This window comes from Paroedura picta, chromosome 1 (genome assembly GCF_049243985.1).
Source record: "Paroedura picta isolate Pp20150507F chromosome 1, Ppicta_v3.0, whole genome shotgun sequence".
NCBI lineage: Eukaryota > Metazoa > Chordata > Lepidosauria > Squamata > Gekkonidae > Paroedura > Paroedura picta.
This window is the reverse complement of record NC_135369.1, coordinates 4979382-5001170: the sequence shown is the minus strand read 5'-3', so window position 1 is coordinate 5001170 and position 21789 is coordinate 4979382. Positions and strand designations below refer to the sequence as shown.

Here is a 21789-nt window from a genome sequence, read left to right as displayed (position 1 = left end):
TTTTATGCAAGTTTGGTGTAGTGGTTAGGAGTGCGGACTTCTAATCTGGCACACCGGGTTCTATTCTGCACTCCCCCTCATGTAGCCAGCTGGGTGACCTTGGGCTCGCCACGGCACTGATAAAACTGTTCTGACCGGGCAGTGATATCAGCGCTCTCTCAGCCTCACCCACCTCACAGGGGGTCTGTTGAGGGGAGAGGAAAGGGAAGGTGACTGTAAGCAGCTTTGAGCCTCCTTCGGGTAGAGAAAAGCGGCATATAAGAACCAACTTTACGTGGGCTGGGACCCACATACCTGAGGGACCGCCTAGCGCCCTATGCCCCCTGCAGGGCTCTGCGCTCTGCGAGTGAGAATCTTCTGGTCGTTCCCGGCCCTAGGGAAGTACGCCTGGCCTCGACCAGGGCCAGGGCCTTTTCAGTCCTGGGCCCCACCTGGTGGAATGAGCTCCCGGGAGAGCTGTGGGCCCTGCGGGACCTTTCAACGTTCCGCAGGGCCTGCAAGACGGAGCTCTTCCGCCAGGTCTATGGTTGAGGCTGGGGCTGCTGGGGTACATCGACTGCTCTCCCCCGGGCTTCTTCTTGAACATCGTTGACCTCCTTCTCCTCCACCCCCCCTTTTTTAGGAAGGGGGGTAAGGAAGGGGATTATTGTGCCGCCATGTTGTGACATTTTTAAGTCTTTTAATGGGAGTTTTAATGGGGTTTTAAGACACTGTAACCCACCACGAGCCATCTGGGAGTGGCGGGAAATAAATCGAAATAATAATAATAATAATAATAATAATAATAATAATAATAATAATAATAACTCTTCTTCTTCTAATGGAATTTTTAATGAGGACCTTGTGACCCGCCATGAGCCACTGTATAGGAGTGGCCGGATATAAATCACATCCAATAATAATAGTAATAGTAATAGTAATAATAATAATAATAAATACACTCATACACCACCCACCCCCACCAAGACTAATTATAATAAGGAGGCAGCTTTTGATATAATTTTGAAACTAAATTCATAATTGATTAATGTTTCATTGCACATCTGTAACTTGCTTATTATAGAATCATAGAATCATAGAGTTGGAAGGGGCCATACAGGCCATCTAGTCCAACCCCCTGCTCAATGCAGGATCAGCCCTAAGCTGATCCTTATCATTAATCTACTTCATACAGATGACATAATTCGGCTTTGTTTGGAACATGACTGCAGGATTTTAACTTTGAGCACACTGAAGGCCTGCCTGTGGACAACGGACCCCCAAAAGTGTACTAAACACCATCTCCTCATTGCCCGACTTTCAGAGCCTCTCCCTTTACCGCTGTTGTTTGCGAAGAGCGTGACGAGAGTCTTCTTCGTCCCATCGCTGTTGACTGGCCCGCCGCTGCTGACGGGCGTGGGCGTGGAGAGGTTGCTGCCGATGGATGCGTGGGCAACGATGGGCATGGGAGTGGCGACCGGTTGTACGCTCACGGAAACTGGCAGGAAGAAAACGTAGCGTGGTTAGCGGCCAGACTCAGACGCTGTGAAGAACTACTTGGACAGAGAGTTGGATTGGATAAACAGAACAGAGATCCACAAGTGGCTAGGTCTACAGCAGGGGTGGTCAAACTGTGGTTCTTCAGATATCTATAGACTACAATTACCATGAGCCCCTGCTCATGGTAATTGTACTACAATTGTACTACAATTATCATGAGCCCTGCTCATGTGCTGGCAGGGGCTCATGGTAATTGTAGTCCATGGACATCTGGAAAGCCACAGTTTGACCACCCCTGGTGCAGAAGAAACATTGTGTGGGGTAGTGATGTTATGCATTCCTGGTGCTTTGGGGGGGCACAGTGGGAGGGCTTCTGGAGTTCTCGCCCTGCTGGTAGACCTCCTGATGGCCCCTGGGTTTAGGCCACTGTGTGACACAAGAGAATGCAGAACTGAATGGGTCATTGGCCTGGTCCAACATGGCTTTTCTTATATTCTTAGGGTTTGGTCAGCCTCAGGATTGAAAAACAACTAACTAACTAACTAACTAACTAACTAACTAACTAACTAACTAACTAACTAACTAACTAACTAACTAACTAACTAACTAACTAACTAACTAACTAACACTTTCTGTCTCTCTGTCTCTCTCTCTGGATTTTTATGCTGCCCACTCTTTACAGCTCTTGGGGGTTTATATGGAACATTGCATAAATTTACATGGAACATTATAACAGTCTATAACATTATACAAATGTCAATAGAACATCATAATAATGGCTATACATGGGCCCACTCTTTATTTTCAAAACATTCTTTTTTATTTAATTAAAATATTTTTATGCCGTTTCCCCACTTGATCAGGGCCCCAAGGACGGCACCCATGAAACATGAAAACATCAGAACAATTGAAAACAACATTTAACTTATAAATTAATGCAATAAAACACAGAAACATTTCTAGAACCAAGGTAGCCCTTGTAAAGGCAAAAAGGTGGGATATAGATTTTGCAAATAATGACCATGCTGATACCGCCGATGCTGGATATCATTTTGTTTCCTGGCTCAATTCAAAGTGCTAGTGTTGATCTTTAAAGGCATCAAGGGAGGTCATTAGAAAGAAAAAGAAATCCCTGAATAAAGAGAAATGAAGAATCAGGAGGAAGAGTTCTGAACGGGTGCCCTGAAAATATGCTCAACTCTTATGGCCTTTCCTTGCATGCCCAGGGAAATGCTAATCACAACTTTGGAGTCAGAAGGCGAATTTCCTCCAGCCTAGAGATTCTAGGGGGCTTTTTTGGGGGGAGGGCATCATCTGGGTATGGAATTGGGGTCACTGTGGGTGGGCAGGTAGTTGTGAATTTTAAGCATTCTGCAGTGCCACCTCCACCACCACTCCACTGCAGCTGGGAGCCAGCTTGGTACGGTGTTAGGAGTGCTGGCTTCGAATCTGGCAAGCCGGGTTTGATTCCTCTCTCCCCCACATGCAGCCAGCTGGATGACCTTGGGCTCCCCATAGCACTGAGAAAACTGCGCTGTCCGAGCAGGAATCTCAGGGCTCTCTCAGCCTCATCCACCCCCACAGGGTGTCTGTTGTGGGGAGAGGAAAGGGAAGGCGACTGGAAGCCGCTTTGAGACTCCTTCTGGTAGAGAAAAGCGGCATCTAAGAACCAACTCTTCTTCTTCGTCAGTAATCTCAGGGCTCTCTCAGCCTCCTCTCCCTCACAGGGTGTCTGTTGTGGGGAGAGGAAAGGGAAGGTAATGCAGGACACTCGCAACCCTCTCGCTCATCCACTGTCACCCCCTTAAACCTTCACAGAATCAGCCTCTCCATCAGATGGCTATCTAGACTCTGCTTAAAAATTTCCAAAGATGAGAGAACCCACCATCCCCTCTCAGTCGTCTCTTCTCCAGGCCATGCAGACCAAGCTCCCCCGGCCTTTCCTCCTACGTCTTGGTCTCCAAACCCCTCACCATCTTGGTTACAAATGCGCTATTTTCAGCCTCTTCCAAGCATTTTCTAGCCATTCCCCCCAATAACCAAAACCCCTTTTCATCTCAGCCCCTAAGGCAGGGGTGGGCAGACTGAGGCCCTCCAGATGTCCATGGACTACAATTCCCATGAGGCCCTGCCTTAAGCTGCCAGCTCCTCCCCTGCTGCTAACCCTCTAACTGTCCTTTTTCAACTGCCCTTCTCTCAACGTTCCGTCAGCGCTCATTGGCTGCTCTTGGGGAGAGGCGGGACCCAGCCTGCCTGTCACAGTCAGCTCTGGCTGTCCATTTAAAAGCTTCGTCCAGCTCCTGGGATCAATGCTCTGACCCCATCGGGGCTGGATCAATGTCATTTGCAACTATCCGGCCTGGTCTCGTCAGGCTACAGGTGGCTAACAGGGGAACCACCAGAGATGTCAACATTTGGAGAATTTTGGAGTCGCTCATGAACACGAAAGCATACCCGTTTGCTTCCGGATCAAGCTCAAGGTTCTGGTTTTAACCTTCAATGCGGTATTAACCAACACTGCTACTTATTTAAATCAGTTTTGTACATTTATTTTTTTTTAAAGAACAGTCTGGGACCAACATCTCTATGGGACCAACGTCTCGCCTTTTCCGCCACACCCCCCAGAGGTGATTAAGATCATTGGATCAAAACTTGTTGAGGATCCCTGGCTTAAGGGCGGTGAAATTGGTGGAATGCTCTGCCCAGAGAGATCAGGGCCCTGCAGGACCGTAATTTGCAGAGCTGGCAAGAGACAGCTGTTCCACCAGAACTATGGTCGGGGCCCTGATAGACCTGCAAGAAACACCACCCTCACTGCCATAAACTGAGAGGGGACAATCTAAAGTTTGGACCCTCCCTCAGTCAACACCTAAATTAGTTGGGGGAAATAGAAGCAGAATGGTTTCATTTATAATCAATTTTAATTTTACTGATGGCTTAACTGACTACTGTTACTCACCCTGAGCATAGGAAGGTTATAAGATTAAAGATTATTATTATTGCATATTTTAATTTGTTATAATCTTCCCTGAGCCTCTAGGAAAAGGTGGAATATAAATATAATATAAATAAAAAATTAAAAAAATTATCCGAGAATCTGTCTGTTGCTGCTGGCTGCCACGCCAGGGGCCACCCGAGGCAGGGTGGCAGGAGGACCATAGAAACCATGGCAGGATGGCATGAACCATGCCAGCATGGAGGACCATGCACGAGGACCATGGCACGGCAGCATGAACGGGGCTCAGCACTAGGCCTCATAGGATCGCCAAGAGTCGGACACAACTGAATGGCTAATGTCATCAAGGTCAACAAGAAGTCTAGTCAAAAGGCCAACAGAAGGGATGCAACCGTAGAGAAGTAACATAAGCTTGCTGTGCTCCCCTCCTGAAGGTTGGATATCCTTCTAGGTGCAGAAATGCATTTTAGATTTAAGAGCTGTACATGTCTACAGAAACCCATCTAGTCTTTTAAAGGATTTTATTCATTGGAAACTTTAAAAAGAACATATATTTCATATAAGGTTTTTCCCCCCCTTCAGCACCCCCCCCCCATTTTTTTTCATTCTCCACCCTAGGTCTTCATATCCCTTCATCCACAATCCATGCAAAACTGTTCTAGAAGGCATATGATAGGAACATGGAATGTATGAATCAGGGCAAGCTTAGAACGGTAAAACAAGAAACATTTAAACATTCTGAAGTTCTGAAAGTCAGCCAATTAAAGTGAACTGGATTAGGGCATTTTCAATCAGGAAATCACAAAAGTGTTTTATTTGGGGAATGACCAATTCCGAAGAAATGTGGCTGTGCTAACAGTGAGATGACATGTAGTATAGGCAGTCAGAGAATCAGAGAATTGAAAGGCGCCTCCACGATCATCTAGTCCAACCCTCTGCAGAATGCAGGAAATTCATAGAATCCTAGAGGTGGAAGGGGCCATACAGGCCATCTAGTCCAACCCCCTGCTCAACACAGGATCATCCCTAAGCATCCTAAAGCATCCAAGAAAAGTGTGTATCCAACCTTTGCTTGAAGACTGCCCGTGAAGGGGAGCTCACCACCTCCTTAGGCAGCCTATTCCACTGCTGAACTACTCTGACTGTGAAATTTTTTTCCTGATATCTAGCCTATATCGTTGTACTTGAAGTTTAAACCCATTACTGCGTGTCCTCTCCTCTGCAGCCAACAGAAACATCAACCTGCCCTCCTCCAAGTGACAACCTTTCAAATACTTAAAGAGGGCTATCATGTCCCCTCTCAACCTCCTTTTCTCCAGGCTAAACATTCCCAAGTCCCTCAACCTATCTTCATAGGGCTTGGTCCCTTGGCCCCAGATCATCTTCGTCGCTCTCCTCTGTAAATTCACAACTACCTGCTCACCACAATGATCTCAGTTTCATTCTCAGATGACCCCCCCCCCAAAAAAAAAAGCAGAATCCCTGGCCAATATGGCCTGAAGGAAATTCACCTCCCAATCCTAAAGTGGTGATTGGCATTTACCTGGACATGCATGAAAGGGCCACAAAAGCCAAGCACCAACACAATCCCTTCTGCCCACTCACTCACAATCTGCATAAATTCATAAATCTGGGTCAATAATACAAAGATTGACAGAATATTGTCAATCAGACTCTGCTGAAAGATTTGCAATGCCTGCAGTGCTGATTCTTATCTTTGAAAGCACTAAAACAGATTGGGGCCAGAGTATCTAAAGCAAATGCTGGCAGGGGCTCATGGGAATTGTAGTCCATGAACATCTGGAGGACCACAGGTTGACTACCCTTGAAAAGGACTGCCACCTCCTGTATTTTCCAGCCCATCCATTAAGATCCTCTTGGGAAGCCCTGTTCTCTGAGCTCTGCCTGGAGAACTGTGGTGAGTGGCAATTAGAGTGGGGGCTTTTTCAGCGGGGGCACCTTGCATTCCTAGTGAATTGCCTTTAAAGCCCTCTTTTAGGCACCGGGCCAAAACAGGATTTTATTGAGCGGAGGTAATCTTTGGGTTGGTTGGGACGGCTGGCATTTTGAAGGACATGTAACTCCCCGCTTTTGATGGGGTCCAACTGGTTCAGTTAAGAAGCATGGGGGTGATTCTGGATCCAGCGTTACTTGCTCCAAAGATGCCCCCCTACCCTGGTATAGCCAACCTAGCCATGTGGGTCCATTTCAAGGTTAATCTCATTCATTCATTCATTCATTCATTCATTCATTCATTCATTCATTCATTCATTCATTCATTCATTCATTCATTCATTCATTCAACTTATTGCCTGCCACTCTCCCAACTGGCTTGTGGTGGGTTACAACAGTCTGTTAAAAACCCCATTAAAACCCATCCGGACATTCATCAGAACAAACTCCTAAAACAGACTCCTAAAACAATTAAAAAACCACGGCGGTCACTGACCCGCTAGCCCCCCCCCCAAATCTAATATAGGAGTGGGAGGCGGGAGCACAGATCGCACGGCGGTTGAGTCTAAAGCATTCTACGTTGGGGCTGAAGATGACCCAAAAACTCCAGTTGCCACATAACACCTCTTTAACTTTAATTAACAGAGGTGGCTTTCAAGAGTTGAGAAAGGCTGGGTTGAAGAGGTGGGTGGGGAATGAAAGCTTGCACTGGGAATCCCTGTTATAATGGATCAACAGGTGACTCCTATACGGAATAAACTTTTCCTACATAGATGGTTTGTTGCCATAGACAACTAGTCTTCCGTTCTCCGCTCTACTGTATTATTTTGATTTACTAAGAATTAGATTGAATTGTATTATATAAGGGATAAATGTATTATATAAGGGATAAATGCTACCTCCATCAGCTGTTCTGTTGCCTTAGAGACAGTTTTTGGTTTGCTTGTGCTGTTTTTCCAATCTTCACATGCCGCCATCCCTGCGGTTCGACCGAACTGTTTTATCATGTTTAGTCGTCTGCTGGCTGATAGACTATACAGTCTCTCTCGTACCTGTGATTGGCCCCGCCCAGCAGTGTGATCCTGTTTTACTAGAAATCTTTGATGTTAAGATTCAAACGTGTCTGTCTTACTTTGACATTCTCCTGCCAATTGGCTGAAGAGTGCTTATCATACTTGCAATCTGCCTTGAGTCCCACCAAGAAAGGCAGACTATAACTAAAGCTGATAATAATAATATTGATTATATTAATAATATATTAGTATTAATAATAATAAGCATAGAGACAGCTTCAAGAGAAGATTTATTTATTTATGTGATTTATAGTCCGCTCTAATGTTAGGAACTCAGATTGGATGAATGCCTCCCTCCCCCAATGAGCTATGCTCAGCCAATTCCAACGGGCTGGTAATCCCTGGCCCCTAAGGCAGAAGGCAGGGAAGTAGCAACCTGGACCAGCCAGACAAGAAGACAAGCTTTTAAATGTGCCCATTTGCCACGCTCACAAGGATATTAATAGCTTGGAAGGGATGATTTCTCTGACACGCCAGACTTAAGAACATGCAATGTTTCCCTACAACTTGTCCGGGTCGCCTTTCGTTTTTAGAACTTTCTGATCATAGAATATTAGAGCTGCAAGGGGCCATCCAGTCCAACTGCCCGCTCAATGCAGGATCAGCCTTGATAAGTATCTTAGGAAAGGGAAGGCGAATGGAAGCTGCTTTGAGACTCCTTCGGGTAGAGAAAAGCGGCATATAAGAACAAACTCTTCTTCTTCTTCTCCTCCTCCTCCTTCTGCCCAGCTGCTGCTTAAAACTGCCAGTGAGAACAACGCTGGCCTTAACCACAGTTCTGCAGGGCTTCGGTGTCAGGAGAGAACACTATTAAGCCCCTACCAGCAGCTTCACTGGGATCAACAGTTGCTCTCAGCTCACAAAACAACCTCCCACACTGGCCATTTTAATCACTGGAAGAGCACGCCCCCCCCCTTCCCCCTGCTGGTATTAGCACTTGGGCCAGCTAGGCCCGTTAGTCTTGGAAGTGGGGCTTGTGTTATTTATCACCTGTTCCCTGGATATTTTATATTGTATCAGTATGTCCTTTTAATGGGGGTTTTAATGGGATTTTTAATGACCTTGTGACCTGCTGGGAGTGGCAGGATGTAAATCACATAAAAACAAACAAACAAACAGGTCAGGTCCTGCTTTTTTCTTTAGAACCATAGAGTTGGAAGGGGCCATACAGGCCATCTAGTCCAACCCCCTGCTCAACGCAGGATCAGCCCTAAGCATCCTAAAGCATCCAAGTACATAGAATAGCTTAGGCCAATCTTTATTATTCAGGTGGAATTCTGCCAGTTTGGCATGCTCAAGAGAATAAACCCTCTTTCTGTCCTTCCAAATTACTTCCAAAGTGGACAGATACATTTATTTATGTATTTAATATTACATTTTTATACCACCCTTCCAAAAAGCTCAGGGCAGTTTCCCAAGCAAGGCCTATTTTGTCTAAGGCACAACCTTCAAAAGCCTAGGCTCAAGTTTTCAGTTGTGGAAACACCTTCCAGAAACAGGATTGGGGGAGAGGGAGGGGCTTCTACTCTCCTAGCTTTCCAGCAAAGGTGTAAGACTGAAATATTCTGGCCAGACTAAAGGGGAATATCTTGCTAGAGAGGCAGGAGGCGTTTTCAGATGGGTATGTTAATCTGGTTTGAGTGCATTTTATATCTGTTGCTTTAACATTGTATTGTTCTTATTTCTGTGACTGCACATAATAACATTTCGACCATAACTCCGCACAGATCGGGAGGGAGGTTCTGGAGGACCCGATGCTGTCGGTTTGCTTGGTGGAAGAACTCCATTTTGCAAGCTCCGAGGAACTGTGCTAAATCCATCAGGGCCCAGATCTCCTCTGGGAGTTTAGTCCACCAAGTGGGGGCCAGGACGGAAAACGACCTGGCCTTGGTTTAGGTCAAGCTTACAGGGGAGTTCCACCCTGCATAAAAACCTCTGTTCAAGAGTGATGAACGAATTATTCAGGCGTATTTGAAGCACCGGGCAAATGAACAACATGATATGCCCGAGACAGACAGGCAACTTAATTTTTGCCCCAGTTACAGACAACACAAACATCACTGCTTTCCAAGTGCTGAGCTCCAGGGTGTAGCACTTGACATTTTAAATAAAAATGTCGGAAGGTTACTTACCCGTAGCGGTTTTGTCGACTGAGTTGTAATCTTCAACCACCGAGTCCTCGATCACGTCGCTGATTTTCTGCCACGGCTCAAGCTCCTCCTCCTCGCATTCCATAAAGAGGTCCGTGTCCGCCATGCTGAGAAGAAGTGAAAGAGACCCTCGAGTGAGTGTTCTTGAGTACATGGCAACCAGAAACGAAGCAGAATTCTTCCAACTGGTCCTGAGCGCTGTTGTGCGCTCATCCAAATATGATCCTCCCCATTTTTTTCCATCGGGTTATGTGCCTACATCTTGCATCTTAGTGACAAGACTTCAAAGAAACCTCGCCATAAAGACTCAGGATTCCTCCTCACTTTCAACTCAGAGGCAAGTCTACAATACATCCTAAAAACGAGGAGGCTTTCTGATAGGTGAAATATTTTGATATGTATTTGTACATGAAGAAGAAGAAGAGTTGGTTCTTATATGCTGCTTTTCCCTACCCGAAGGAGTCTCAAAGCGGCTTCCAATCGCCTTCCCTTTCCTCTCCCCACAACAGACACCCTGTGAGGGAGGTGAGGCTGAGAGAGTCCTGAGATTCCTGTCCGGTAAGAACAGTTTTATCAGTGTCGTGGTGAGCCCATTGCCTGAATTTCATTTAAAGCTGCACTACATTGCCAACCCTTTTACCAGAAATATATTTTGATTCCTGGGTTACTGCTTGTGTACACTTGGGGGGGGGGGGGGGGAGAAAGAAATTGCAAAATTCAAAATCAGCATGACAATTTTCACTGTCATGCTGCCTTGCAAGGAATGGGAGAATAATAATAATTTTATTTTTACATCCTGCCCTTCCCTGGTCTGCTCAGGGCAGGCAATAGCAAAATTAAAAGCAACACACAAAATATATAGCAGAGTCAATACATTATAAAAGTTTTAAAAATGTCAAAAAACCACTTCCTTTTTACACTTTCTGAGTGGTGCTTGGGCAGATTAATCAGCTGAATAGTCTTTTAGACAGGGAGGCCAACATCTTTGTGAAGTTATTTCCTGGCGTCAACAGTATGCTGTTGGAACGGTTCTGTCTTACATGCCCTCCAGGACTTTAACCTGCTGCAGGGCCCTAATCTCACCAGGCAGGGCCAAGGCTAAAAAAACCGTCCCTTTCTTGGGGCCACTTTACATCTTTGGCATGGTAAATCCATCCATCCATCCATCCATCCATCCATCCATCCATCCAATCCAATCCAATCCAATCCATCCATCCATCCATCCAATCCATCCACCCATCCAATCCATCCCATCCCATCCCATCCCATCCCATCCCTCCCTCCCTCCCTCCAATCCATCCATCCATCCATCCATCCAATCCAATCCATCCATCCATCCATCCATCCCGCCCTTCCATACAGCTCTGGGCAGTTTACATAAAACATTGGTTGTGGCACCAAAAGCTTGCATTGCTCCCCACAGGAATATCTGTCCGTCCTCTCCCGTCGCCATGTCCCACCAACCAGTGAAAAACTTGTTTTGTTTCTTTGGGCCTTCCCTCAAGGATCCTTCCTCCCAGCCTTATGTTTTAATCACTATTTATGTGCTTTCCGCTAAGTGCTTCAATTCTGTTTTGCTCACTAATAGCCCACTGTTTGGAAACTACCAGCCTGCCCAGACCGTACAAACTCGAGAACAGTTCTCACTTCCACGGAGATATATATTATTTTAACGCATCATCAGGAATCTATTATTTTAAGCCTCATAATTATTCAGGAGCTGCAAAGAGGCAAGATGCTAAACCAGCCACGGGAGAGAGCCTCAGCGTTCATCCGCAGGCCGTTTTTCTCCCGTCCACTTCTCCTTTCCTCCAAAGCTTCATTTGTGAACCAGGTCGGACGCCAGACAACCACCCGGCCTTGCTCAATCAAAATGATTTAATTGTGGTGATAAATATTCTCACATTTAGCTTCCCACCACCTCGTTGGCAGATGCTTGCTCACAAACGCAGGCACCAGAATGTGCTAAATATATTGCAATACTGTTTTTCTTTTCTTTCTTTTTTTTTTAAAGACTGGAACATATTGGAAATGTGTCCTTCCACGGGAAAGATCTCTGTTGCCGCGCAAAAGCAGTTGCTGATTTCATATCATTAGTCCGCTGGATTAAAAAACAAAGTAAACGTTGCAAGCTGTTTATTTGACATGATGACAAGATTGGACAAACCAGGAATGAAATCAGTCATTCCCAGACCTCACGCCACGTGTAGGGTTGAAAACTGACCAGAAAGGGGAAAAACGTTCCAAACCCTTTAACAAAAACTTAATTAGGTATACTGGAAGGTATCTCCATACCTTGAGAATGGGGGTATCTGAAAGGCTCCCTTCTCCCATACGTCCTGCCCAGGAATTAAAATCACAGGGAGAGGTTTTCCTGACTTTGCCTCTAGTCAAAGAAAATGTATCCGGCAGGCACAAAAGAGAGCGCCTTTTTGCTGGCAGCCCCATGATTAGAAGAAGAAGAAGAAGAGTTGGTTCTTATATGCCGCTTTTCCCTACCCGAAGGAGGCTCAAAGCGGCTTACAGTCGCCTTCCCTTTCCTCTCCCCACAACAGACACCCTGTGGGGTGGGTGAGGCTAAGATTACTGAAGAAGAAGAAGAGTTGGTTCTTATGTGCCGCTTTTCTCTACCCGAAGGAGTCTCAAAGGGGCTTCCAATCGCCTTCCCTTTCCTCTCCCCACAACAGACACCCTGTGGGGTGGGTGAGGCTGAGGTTACTGAAGAAGAAGAAGAGTTGGTTCTTATGTGCCGCTTTTCTCTACCCGAAGGAGTCTCAAAGGGGCTTCCAATCGCCTTCCCTTTCCTCTCCCCACAACAGACACCCTGTGGGGTGGGTGAGGCTGAGGTTACTGAAGAAGAAGAAGAGTTGGTTCTTATGTGCCGCTTTTCTCTACCCGAAGGAGTCTCAAAGGGGCTTCCAATCGCCTTCCCTTTCCTCTCCCCACAACAGGCACCCTGTGAGGTGGGTGAGGCTGAGAGAGCCCTGAGATTACTGAAGAAGAAGAAGAGTTGGTTCTTATATGCCGCTTTTCCCTACCCGAAGGAGGCTCAAAGTGGCTTCCATTCGCCTTCCCTTTCCTCTCCCCACAACAGACACCCTGTGAGGTGGGTGAGGCTGAGAGAGCCCTGATATCACTGCCCGGTCAGAACAGCTTTATCAGTGCCGTGGCAAGCCCAAGGTCACCCAGCTGGCTGCATGTGGGGGAGCGCAGAATTGAACCCAGCATTCCAGATTAGAAGTCCGCACTCCTAACCACTACACCAAACTGGCTCTCAGGACAACGTCCCCAGGCTCCTACACTGGCATTCCCCAGGAAGCATTTGAAGACATTTTTATTTAGGACCGCATTCGACTAATCTAGTTTTTAGTTTTGGCAGTCCTGATAGGAGATTTCACATTGTGGTCTTTAAAATGTGTCATCCCCGTGCTTTGTGTTCCAGTATTGAAGGGAGGGGTATATATTGGTGCCTGGTTCTCAGCTAGAGGGTATTTGTCTCTCCAGGACTGCAACGAAGGCTCAACGGGGTGGCAGGTGACAGTGGATGAGCAAGAGGGTTGTGGGTGTCCTGCACAGTGCAGGGGGTTGGACTAGATGACCCAGGAGGTCCCTTCCAACTCTATGATTCTAATGTGATTTTAATAATAACTGCATTTATATTGTAAGATTCCGCAAGGTAGAAAAGCAGCTAACATATGTGTATAATAAACACATAAGGACGTTCAAAAAGCTGGCCAACTGGGAGGGGTGGTATGGAAGTCTAATAATAAATTAAAAAATAAAGATCCATGAAGTAGCTGAAATCACAGGATTCCACTGCTCCGTTGAATTCTGTAAGGTAGAACAGCAGCTAATATGCTTTCAAGAACTAAAATAATCAATCAATCAATCAATAATTTATAGTCTGCCATCCCCAGTCTGCGAGACTCAAAGCAAATAGGAAAAAGACTATTCAGTCAATCAGCAAGGAAAGCACAAAGTATTGGAGACCGAATCAGATTCAAGGTTTTGGGAGTAAACTTTTAAAGCCCAAAATAGTCTGGGACCCTTGTATCTGCAGGACCTTCTCTTTCATTATGTTTCCTGAAGAGTGCTAGGATCATGTGACTAGAACTTGCTCAGGGTCCCTGGTCCCAAAGAGATGAAACTGGCCTCAAATAGGGACGGGGACTTTTCAATCCTGGCCCCAACTTGGTAGAACACCCTACCTTACACCTCAACCAGGTACGCAGGGTCTGTAAGACAGAGCTGTTCCGCCAAGCCTACAGTGGAGGTCTAGAAATCACTAAGAATATACTGACCTTCCTCCTTGAAAGTTCACTCCTTAGACATATGCCCCCCCCAATCAATAACCATCTAAAGTTCCTCATAAAGAGTAGGAGGACATAGGTTTTTGAATTAATGGACTTAATAATTGAAATTAAATGATTAACTTTAGAATTTTAAACCTCAAATTAAAATTTAATTCCATTATATATTGTAAACCTTTAGAATAATAGAATCATAGAGTTGGAAGGGGCCATACAGGCCATCTAGTCCAACCCCCTGCTCAACGCAGGATCAGCCCTAAGCATCCTAAAGCATCCAAGAAAAGTGTGTATCCAACCTTTGCTTGAAGACTGCCAGTGAGGGGGAGCTCACCACCTCCTTAGGCAGCCTATTCCACTGCTGAACTACTCTGACTGTGAAAATTTTTTTCCTGATATCTAGCCTATATCATTGTACTTGAAGTTTAAACCCATTACTGCGTGTCCTTTCCTCTGCAGCCAACAGAAACAGCATCCTGCCCTCCTCCAAGTGACAACCTTTCAAATACTTAAAGAGGGCTATCATGTCCCCTCTCAACCTCCTTTTCTCCAGGCTGAACATTCCCAAGTCCCTCAACCTATCTTCATAGGGCTTGGTCCCTTGGCCCCAGATCATCCTCGTCGCTCTCCTCTGTACCCTTTCAATTTGATCGACGTCCTTCTTGAAGTGAGGCCTCCAGAACTGCACACAGTACTCCAGGTGTGGTCTGACCAGTGCCGTATACAATGGGACTATGACATCTTGTGATTTTGATGTGATGCCCCTGTTGATACAGCCCAAAATGGCATTTGCCTTTTTTACCGCTGCATCACACTGCCTGCTCATGTTTAGTTTACAATCCTCAAGTACCCCAAGGTCTTGTTCACACACAGTGTTACCTAGAAGCGTATCCCCCATCCAGTAGGCATGCTTTTCATTTTACACTTATCTTTATTAAATTGCATCTTGTTCTCATTTGCCCATTTTTCCATTGTGTTCAGATCTCGTTGAACTCTGTCTCTATCTTCCGGAGTATTTGCCAGTCCTCCCAATTTGGTGTCATCTGCAAACTTGATGAGTAGTCCCTCCACCCCCTCATCTAGATCATTAATAAATATGTTAAAAAGTACCGGGCCGAGCACCGAGCCCTGAGGTACCCCGCTATTCACCTCTCTCCAGTCTGATGAAACACCATTGACAACAACTCTTTGAGTGCGGTTCTCTAACCAATTCCCTATCCACCTGACTATCTGAAAATCCAGATTGCAGTCCTTCAATTTATCCATCAGAACATCATGGGGAACCTTGTCAAAAGCTTTACTAAAATCCAAGTAAATGACATCAACCGAATTTCCCCGATCCAGCAAACCTGTTACTTGGTCAAAAAAGGAAACCAGGTTGGTCTGGCAGGACCTGTTGGAGACAAATCCAAATTGTCCTCCAGATGTTTGCAGATCGCTCCCTTTAATATCTGCTCCATTATCTTCCCCACAACAGAGGTCAGACTCACTGGTCTGTAGTTTCCCGGGTCATCCTTCCTCCCTTTCTTGAAGATCGGAATAACATTTGCTCTCTTCCAGTCCTCCGGGACATCTCCAGTCCTTAAAGAAGTTCTGAAGATGATGGACAAGGGCTGTGCAAGTTCTCTGGAAAGTTCTTTGAGTATTCTCGGGTGTATTTCATCTGGACCAGGGGATTTGAACTCATCCAGTGCAGCTAAATGCCTCTCGACAACCTCTCTATCCATGTTAACCTGCCACCCAGACACGGTCCTTTGGCTATGGCCATCTCTAGATGTGCCTAAACACTTTGACCTGTGGGAAAAAACAGATGTAAAATAGGCACTAAGCCTTTCTGCTTTCTCTGCATCTTCCGTTAGAGTTTGCCCATCCGCACCCAACAGTGGGCCTATTGCCTCCTTTACTTTACGTTTGCTCCTCACATAACTGAAAAATCTTTTCTTGTTACAATGGGCTTCCCTGGCCAATCTTAGCTCACTCTCAGCTTTGGCCTTTCTTATGATTGATCTACAGTGCCTAGTAACCTGTAGGTACTCTTCTTTAGAACAGTGGTCCCCAACCTGCGGGCCGCGGAGGCCATGGTGCCGGTCCGCGGTTCCCTCTCCCCGCCCCCCCCGCAGTAAAAAACTTCCCAGGCTGCAAGCTTGCGGCCCGGGAAGCTTCTTACTGCGGGAGAGCGGGGAGAGGGAATCAGGGCCGGGCCACGCCCATGTGGTTGCGGCCCGATGCGCGGGCGCGGCCTGTGGTTGTGGCCGATGCGTGGGCGCGGGGCGCGGGGCGCGGGCCACGGCCCGATGCCCTGCCGGTCCTCAACCTCAGAAAGGTTGGGGACCACTGCTTTAGAGCTCTGTCCTTCCCTCCATGTCCTGAACATTTTCCTTTTCTTTCTTAGTTCCTCTTGAAGTTCTCTGTTCATCCAAATAGGCTTCTTAGAGTTCCTGCAGTGTTTTCGTCTTTCTGGGATAGTCATTGATTGAGCATGCAATAGCTCTTGTTTGAGTAGCGCCCACCCTTCACATGCTCCCTTCCCTTCCAGCATTCTCGTCCATGGTATGACACTCATCATGTCTCTGAGTTTATTAAAGTTTGCCCTACGAAAATCTAACATCCGCGTCTGGCTACAAGCTTCCTTGGCTCCCCATCTCAAAAGGAATTCTATGAGGACATGGTCACTTCCCCCTAGGGTCCCCACCTCCTTCACCTCATCCACCAACTCTTGCCTGTTGGTCAGTATTAAGTCCAGTATGGCTGAACCTCTTGTGGGTTCATCTACCATTTGATAAATGAAATTGTCAGCCAGGCAGGTCAGAAAATTGCATGACTTTCTGCAAGCCACCCTGAGCCTCCAGGGAAGGGAGCGGTATATAGATTAAATAAATGAATTAATGAATAAATAAAGCCTGACAAAACATTCAGGAGGACATTTTTCTCTTGGTCTTTTGGTCAGCAAAATGGCTCACACGCCTTGACATTTTAAGCTGTTTTGTTGAAAACACCTTTAATCCCTTCAATGTAGGGAGGCACCCTCCGGCAACGATCCCCTTCTTGTGTTGTCTAATTAATACAGGGACAGTGACATCATCCCGAACAACTTTGCTCTGCTCTGGTTCGGCCTCACTTGGAGTCCTGTGTTCAGTTTTGGGCACCCCAGTTGAAGAGGGATGTTGACAAACTGGAGCGTGTCCAGAGGAGGGCAGCCAAGATGGTGAGGAGTTTGAAGACCAAGACGTAGGAGGAAAGGTTGGGGGAGCTTGGTCTGTTGAGCCTGGAGAGGAGACCACTGAGAGGGGATCTGATCACCATCTTCAAGTATTTAAAAGGCTGCCATGTAGAGGATGGAGCAGAACCTGGAGGGACGGACCAGAACCAATGGGATGAAATTAATGCAAAAGAAATTCCATCTAAACATCCGGAAGACATTCCTAACAGAGCGGTTTCTCAGTGGAACAGGCTTCCTCAGGAGGTGGTGGGTTCTCCATCTCTGGAGATTTCTAAACAGAGGCTGGATAGCCATCTGACAGAGAGGCTGATTCTGTGAGGGTTCAAGGGGGTGGCAGGTGACAGTAGATGAGCGATTGGGATGTGAGTGTCCTGCATAGTGCAGGGGGTTGGACTAGATGACCCAGGAGGTCCCTTCCAACTCTATTATTCTATGATAATTTGTAATATGAAGAGGCCTACTGCGCAATTGCAAAAAGAGTATCATATCAGGCCATTGTTTTAGAAGCCAGTCCAGAACTTGTGAGTGTAAGAAAAAGCATGCTTCCTGATTTTCCCCCCTAATTATTAATTTTATTTATAACCCACTTCTTCGAAATACAACATTTAACCTCAGAAAGTGACGCGTTACTAGATTATTAAATTGCATTTACAAATAATAACTTCCAACTGTATCTATTGAAGAGTATACAAAAAAACAAAAGATCACTAAATCTCCCACTCAATATTTCTAATTCCTTCCAGATTTTAATGCCAAAGAAGAAGGAAGCTCTGTGTCCCAAGGATCAGAAGTTTGCAAAACACGGGGAGAAGCAAGGGAAGGGTTACTGGGACACTCAGTTACTACTTGATTGCCAGCTGACAACCGTTTCTTGTACAAAATCAGGAGGAAAAGGTTTAACATGCTGCTTAGCACACAAATTATTCCATAATGGGGGGAAAGATCTGTTTTTCCTCGTGTTGATTTAACAGTTGGCTTTCCCTTCCCTCCCTCTAACAATATTAGCTCAAGCTTGGCTGCTGATTCCACGCTTACAATCTTATTTTCCAATTAGCGGAATGGAGGGGGAAAAATCCCCCACAATTAGGAAATTACTAGGCAAAACTAACCGATTAACCCCACCAAAGTCAGCTATGTAGGCGTCCTAATTTTATCCCCTTCCAAAAGTGCGACAGGACGATGGGCAAAGGAACATAACAGGCATGACTGGTCCCTTCCTACACCCCCACAGTACTTGATACTTTAGGCCTAATTAAAAACAACAACTGTGCCAAGAAGTAATTATTACTCTCCGTAGGCAACCTAGCGTCCAGCTGCTTAAAAGCCAATTTAATAGTAATATTAAATAATTGTATTTGGGGTTTCTGTGAGATCACCCACCCTAGAAAGACTCTGCGAATGCTGTCTCAATTTAGGTCTCATGGAACATAGAATCAGTTGGAAGGGGCCACACAGGCCATCTAGTCCAACCCCCTGCTCAACGCAGGGTCAGCCCTAAGCATCCTAAAGCATCCAAGAAAAGTGTGTATCCAACCTTTGCTTGACACCCACATGTGGTTGACAATGGTGAGGAAACAGGAGAGCAGGGAGAGAAGATGAAGTCGGGAGAAGGGAGGGGGGAACTTAGAAGAAGAGTTGGTTTTTATATGTCACTTTTCACTACCAGAAGGAGTCTCAAAATGTCGTACTCGCCTTCCCTTCCTCTCCCCATAACAGATACCCTGTGAGGGAGGGGAGGCTGAGAGAGCCCTGAGATTACTGATGAAGAAGAAGAAGAAGAGTTGGTTCTTATATGCTGCTTTTCTCTACCCAAAGGAGTCTCAAAGCGGCTTCCAATCGCCTTCCCTTTCCTCTCCCCACAACAGACACCCTGTGAGGTGGGTGAGGCTGAGACAGCCCTGATAATACTGTTCCGTCACAACAGCTCTATCAGAGCTGTGACTCACCCAAGGTCACCCAGCTGGCTGCGCATGGAGGAGCAGGGAATCAAACCCGGTTTACCAGATTAGAAGCTACTGCTCTTAACTAGTATACCAAGCTGGCACTCCAAGAAGCAAGCCAGCCTGTCTAGGAAATATGCTCTCTTCTTCCCACCAAAAGAAATACTGACCGTTTGCATTGACTCAGGATAGAATGAAAACAGATATAGCCTAAGTGGGGGGAAAATACACCAACATGACTTACAAACTTGTATAACACAGGCACAAAGGCAACTTTGATAGGGCTATCATGTTTTGAAAACTATTTGAAACTTTTGAAAAGAATTTTCAAAGTATTTACGTACTGGAAAGGTTGTCCCTTGGAGGGCAGGGAGTTGTTCCTGTTGGCGGCAGAGGACAGGGCCTGCAGTAATGGGTTTAAATTACGTGTAGAACAGTACCAGCTAGATTATCAGGAATTTTTTTCACAATAAAAACAGAGTCCAGTAGCACTTTTAAGACCAACAAAGATTTATTCAAGGCGTGAGCTTTCGAGTGCAACGACTTTGTCAGACGAAGAGTGCTTGCACTCGAAAGCTCACGCCCTGAATAAATCTTTGTTGGTCTTAAAGGTGCTACTGGACTCTGAATATATTGTGCTACTTCAGACCAACATGGCGACCCATTTGAATATATCTTTCTTTTCACAGTCAGAGTAGTTCAGCTGCCTGAGGAGGGGATGTGCTTCCCCTCACTTTCGGTCTTCAAGCAGAGGCTGGACAGATACTTATCCTAGATGCTTTAAACCAGGCTTTCTCAATCAGGGTTTCATGAGACACGGGATTCTTGACGGCCATGGAAGCGTTTTCTACATGGATGGGAGATAATTTTTTAATTCTGATAATATATATATATATATTAGACCTGTTAAACATTTATTAGGTAATGTGACCATATGTGGTCATGTTGACCCCCTCCCAAAATGGCCAAGGTTAGGCCTGGAAGGGGGGGAGGAGGAGGGGACCCCGGAATTGGCGTGTCCACAGCTCTGCTTCCCAACCACATTCTGCAAGGTTGCACCACTTCTGCCGTTTCCTGAAGCCTGAAAAAATGTTTCAGGGGCATCTCAATGGTTAAAAAGTACAGAAAGGCAGCATCGAGCAGGGGGATGAACTAGATGACTTGTATGGGCCCTTCCAACTCTGAGGTTCTATGATTAGAATCATAGAACCATAGAGTTGGAAGGGGCCACACAGGGCATCTAGTCCAACCCCCTGCTCAACGCAGGATCAGCCAAAGCATCCTAAAGCATCCAAGAAAAGTGTGTATCCAGGCTTTGCTTGAAGACTGCCAGTGATTCTAAAAGCGAAGGAATTCCATGATTCTAAAAGCGAAAGGCAGGATGTATTTCCCGACAGACTACTTCAATTGATTAAATTGATTCAATTAAATACCTCCACTATTAGAGATCAAGACTGCATCCAATAGGGGGCTGAAAGGCAAATCAGCCTCAATTGTCCCACCCCAAAAAGGATATTTCCAGCCGGTTTCTGCCCAAAAGAGAACAGGTTTTGCCCCAAACCAAGAGGACATCTGGTAACCCTAGCTTCAATGGAACAGGCTTCCTTGGGAGGTGGTGGGCTTTCTTTCTTTGGAGGTTTTAAAGCAGGGGCTAGATGGACGTCGGACAGCCACGCAGACTCTGAATTTAGGCCAATTGTGTGAGAGGGGGCAGGAAGGGAAGAGCCAATCAATGCTCAGCTCTTGCGGCCCTTTCTTACATGCCCGGGGTCATGGTGACGGCCACTTTGAGGTCAGGAAGATATTTTCTTCTAGGTCAAGATTGGCATAGGGATTCTGGATTGGCATAGGGATTCCACACTGGGGGAGGGGAGGCAGGTGTGAATTTTCCACACTGTGTAGGGGATTGGACTAAACGACCCTTGAGGTCCCTTTCCAACTGTGTTTCTATGGGACAACAGGAAATGCATCCCAAGAGTCTTCAACCTTTTCAGACTTTTAAACCCCTAGATGCAACATGGACCTCCTTTTTTTTGTTTTTAATGTGCATATCGGTCCTTTCCCTCATCTCCTCTCTCCTTCACCCATCTTTCTCCCTTTCTTAATACCTAATCAATAATTTAATGATGGATGTTATTTACCCCCCCCCCTCCTTTGTCCCGGAGACTCAGGGTGGATTACGTAACACAACTTAAGCGGTGCAAACAACGGGATGGCGAACAATGCAAAAAATCCGAAAATCTGCACTGATCCGAACCAAGGCACAAATATTAAATGCGACACGTTAAGAGACAGATAAAACCACACAGAAGCTGAAGATACAGATTAGCAGGACAGTCCTCCATGCGAGGGAAGGCGGCCTGGTATATGGTCTGGTCTGGGAAGAGAGACCACCAAGGAAGACTCTGTGGAGGGAGGCTGTGGCAAGGCACCTCTGCTTCTCACTTGACTTGAAAGCTCCCTGCTGGGGTCGCCATAAATTAGCTGCAACTTGACAACACGCACACAGAATAGCCCACACCCTTCTACTGAAACATCTTACGAAAATATTCAGTTGTAATAATGCAGCTCTACTTCAGCGTTGGCCCTGGCCTGGTGAAACGCTCTACCAAATGAGATGAGGGCCCTGCTGGGCCTTAATGGGGCCGGCAAGATGGAGCTGATCCACCGATCTTATGGTTGAGGAATAGAAATAGAATCCATCCGCCAAC

The 21789-nt window shown here is 46.1% G+C and overlaps 1 protein-coding gene across 2 annotated transcripts in view; it reads right to left on the bottom strand.

Annotated features, from left to right (window-relative positions):
* POGZ (pogo transposable element derived with ZNF domain) overlaps nt 1-21789 on the bottom strand; it is a 65107-nt gene that overhangs the window by 34326 nt on the left and 8992 nt on the right. For both annotated transcript variants that reach the window (XM_077320340.1, XM_077320350.1), the window contains exons 2-3: nt 9594-9718; nt 1319-1477 (exon numbers count right to left, since the gene is read on the bottom strand). In XM_077320340.1, the coding sequence (XP_077176455.1) occupies nt 1319-1477; nt 9594-9717 (283 nt within the window). In that variant the 5' untranslated portion in view covers nt 9718. The remainder of the gene's footprint in view (nt 1-1318; nt 1478-9593; nt 9719-21789) is intronic.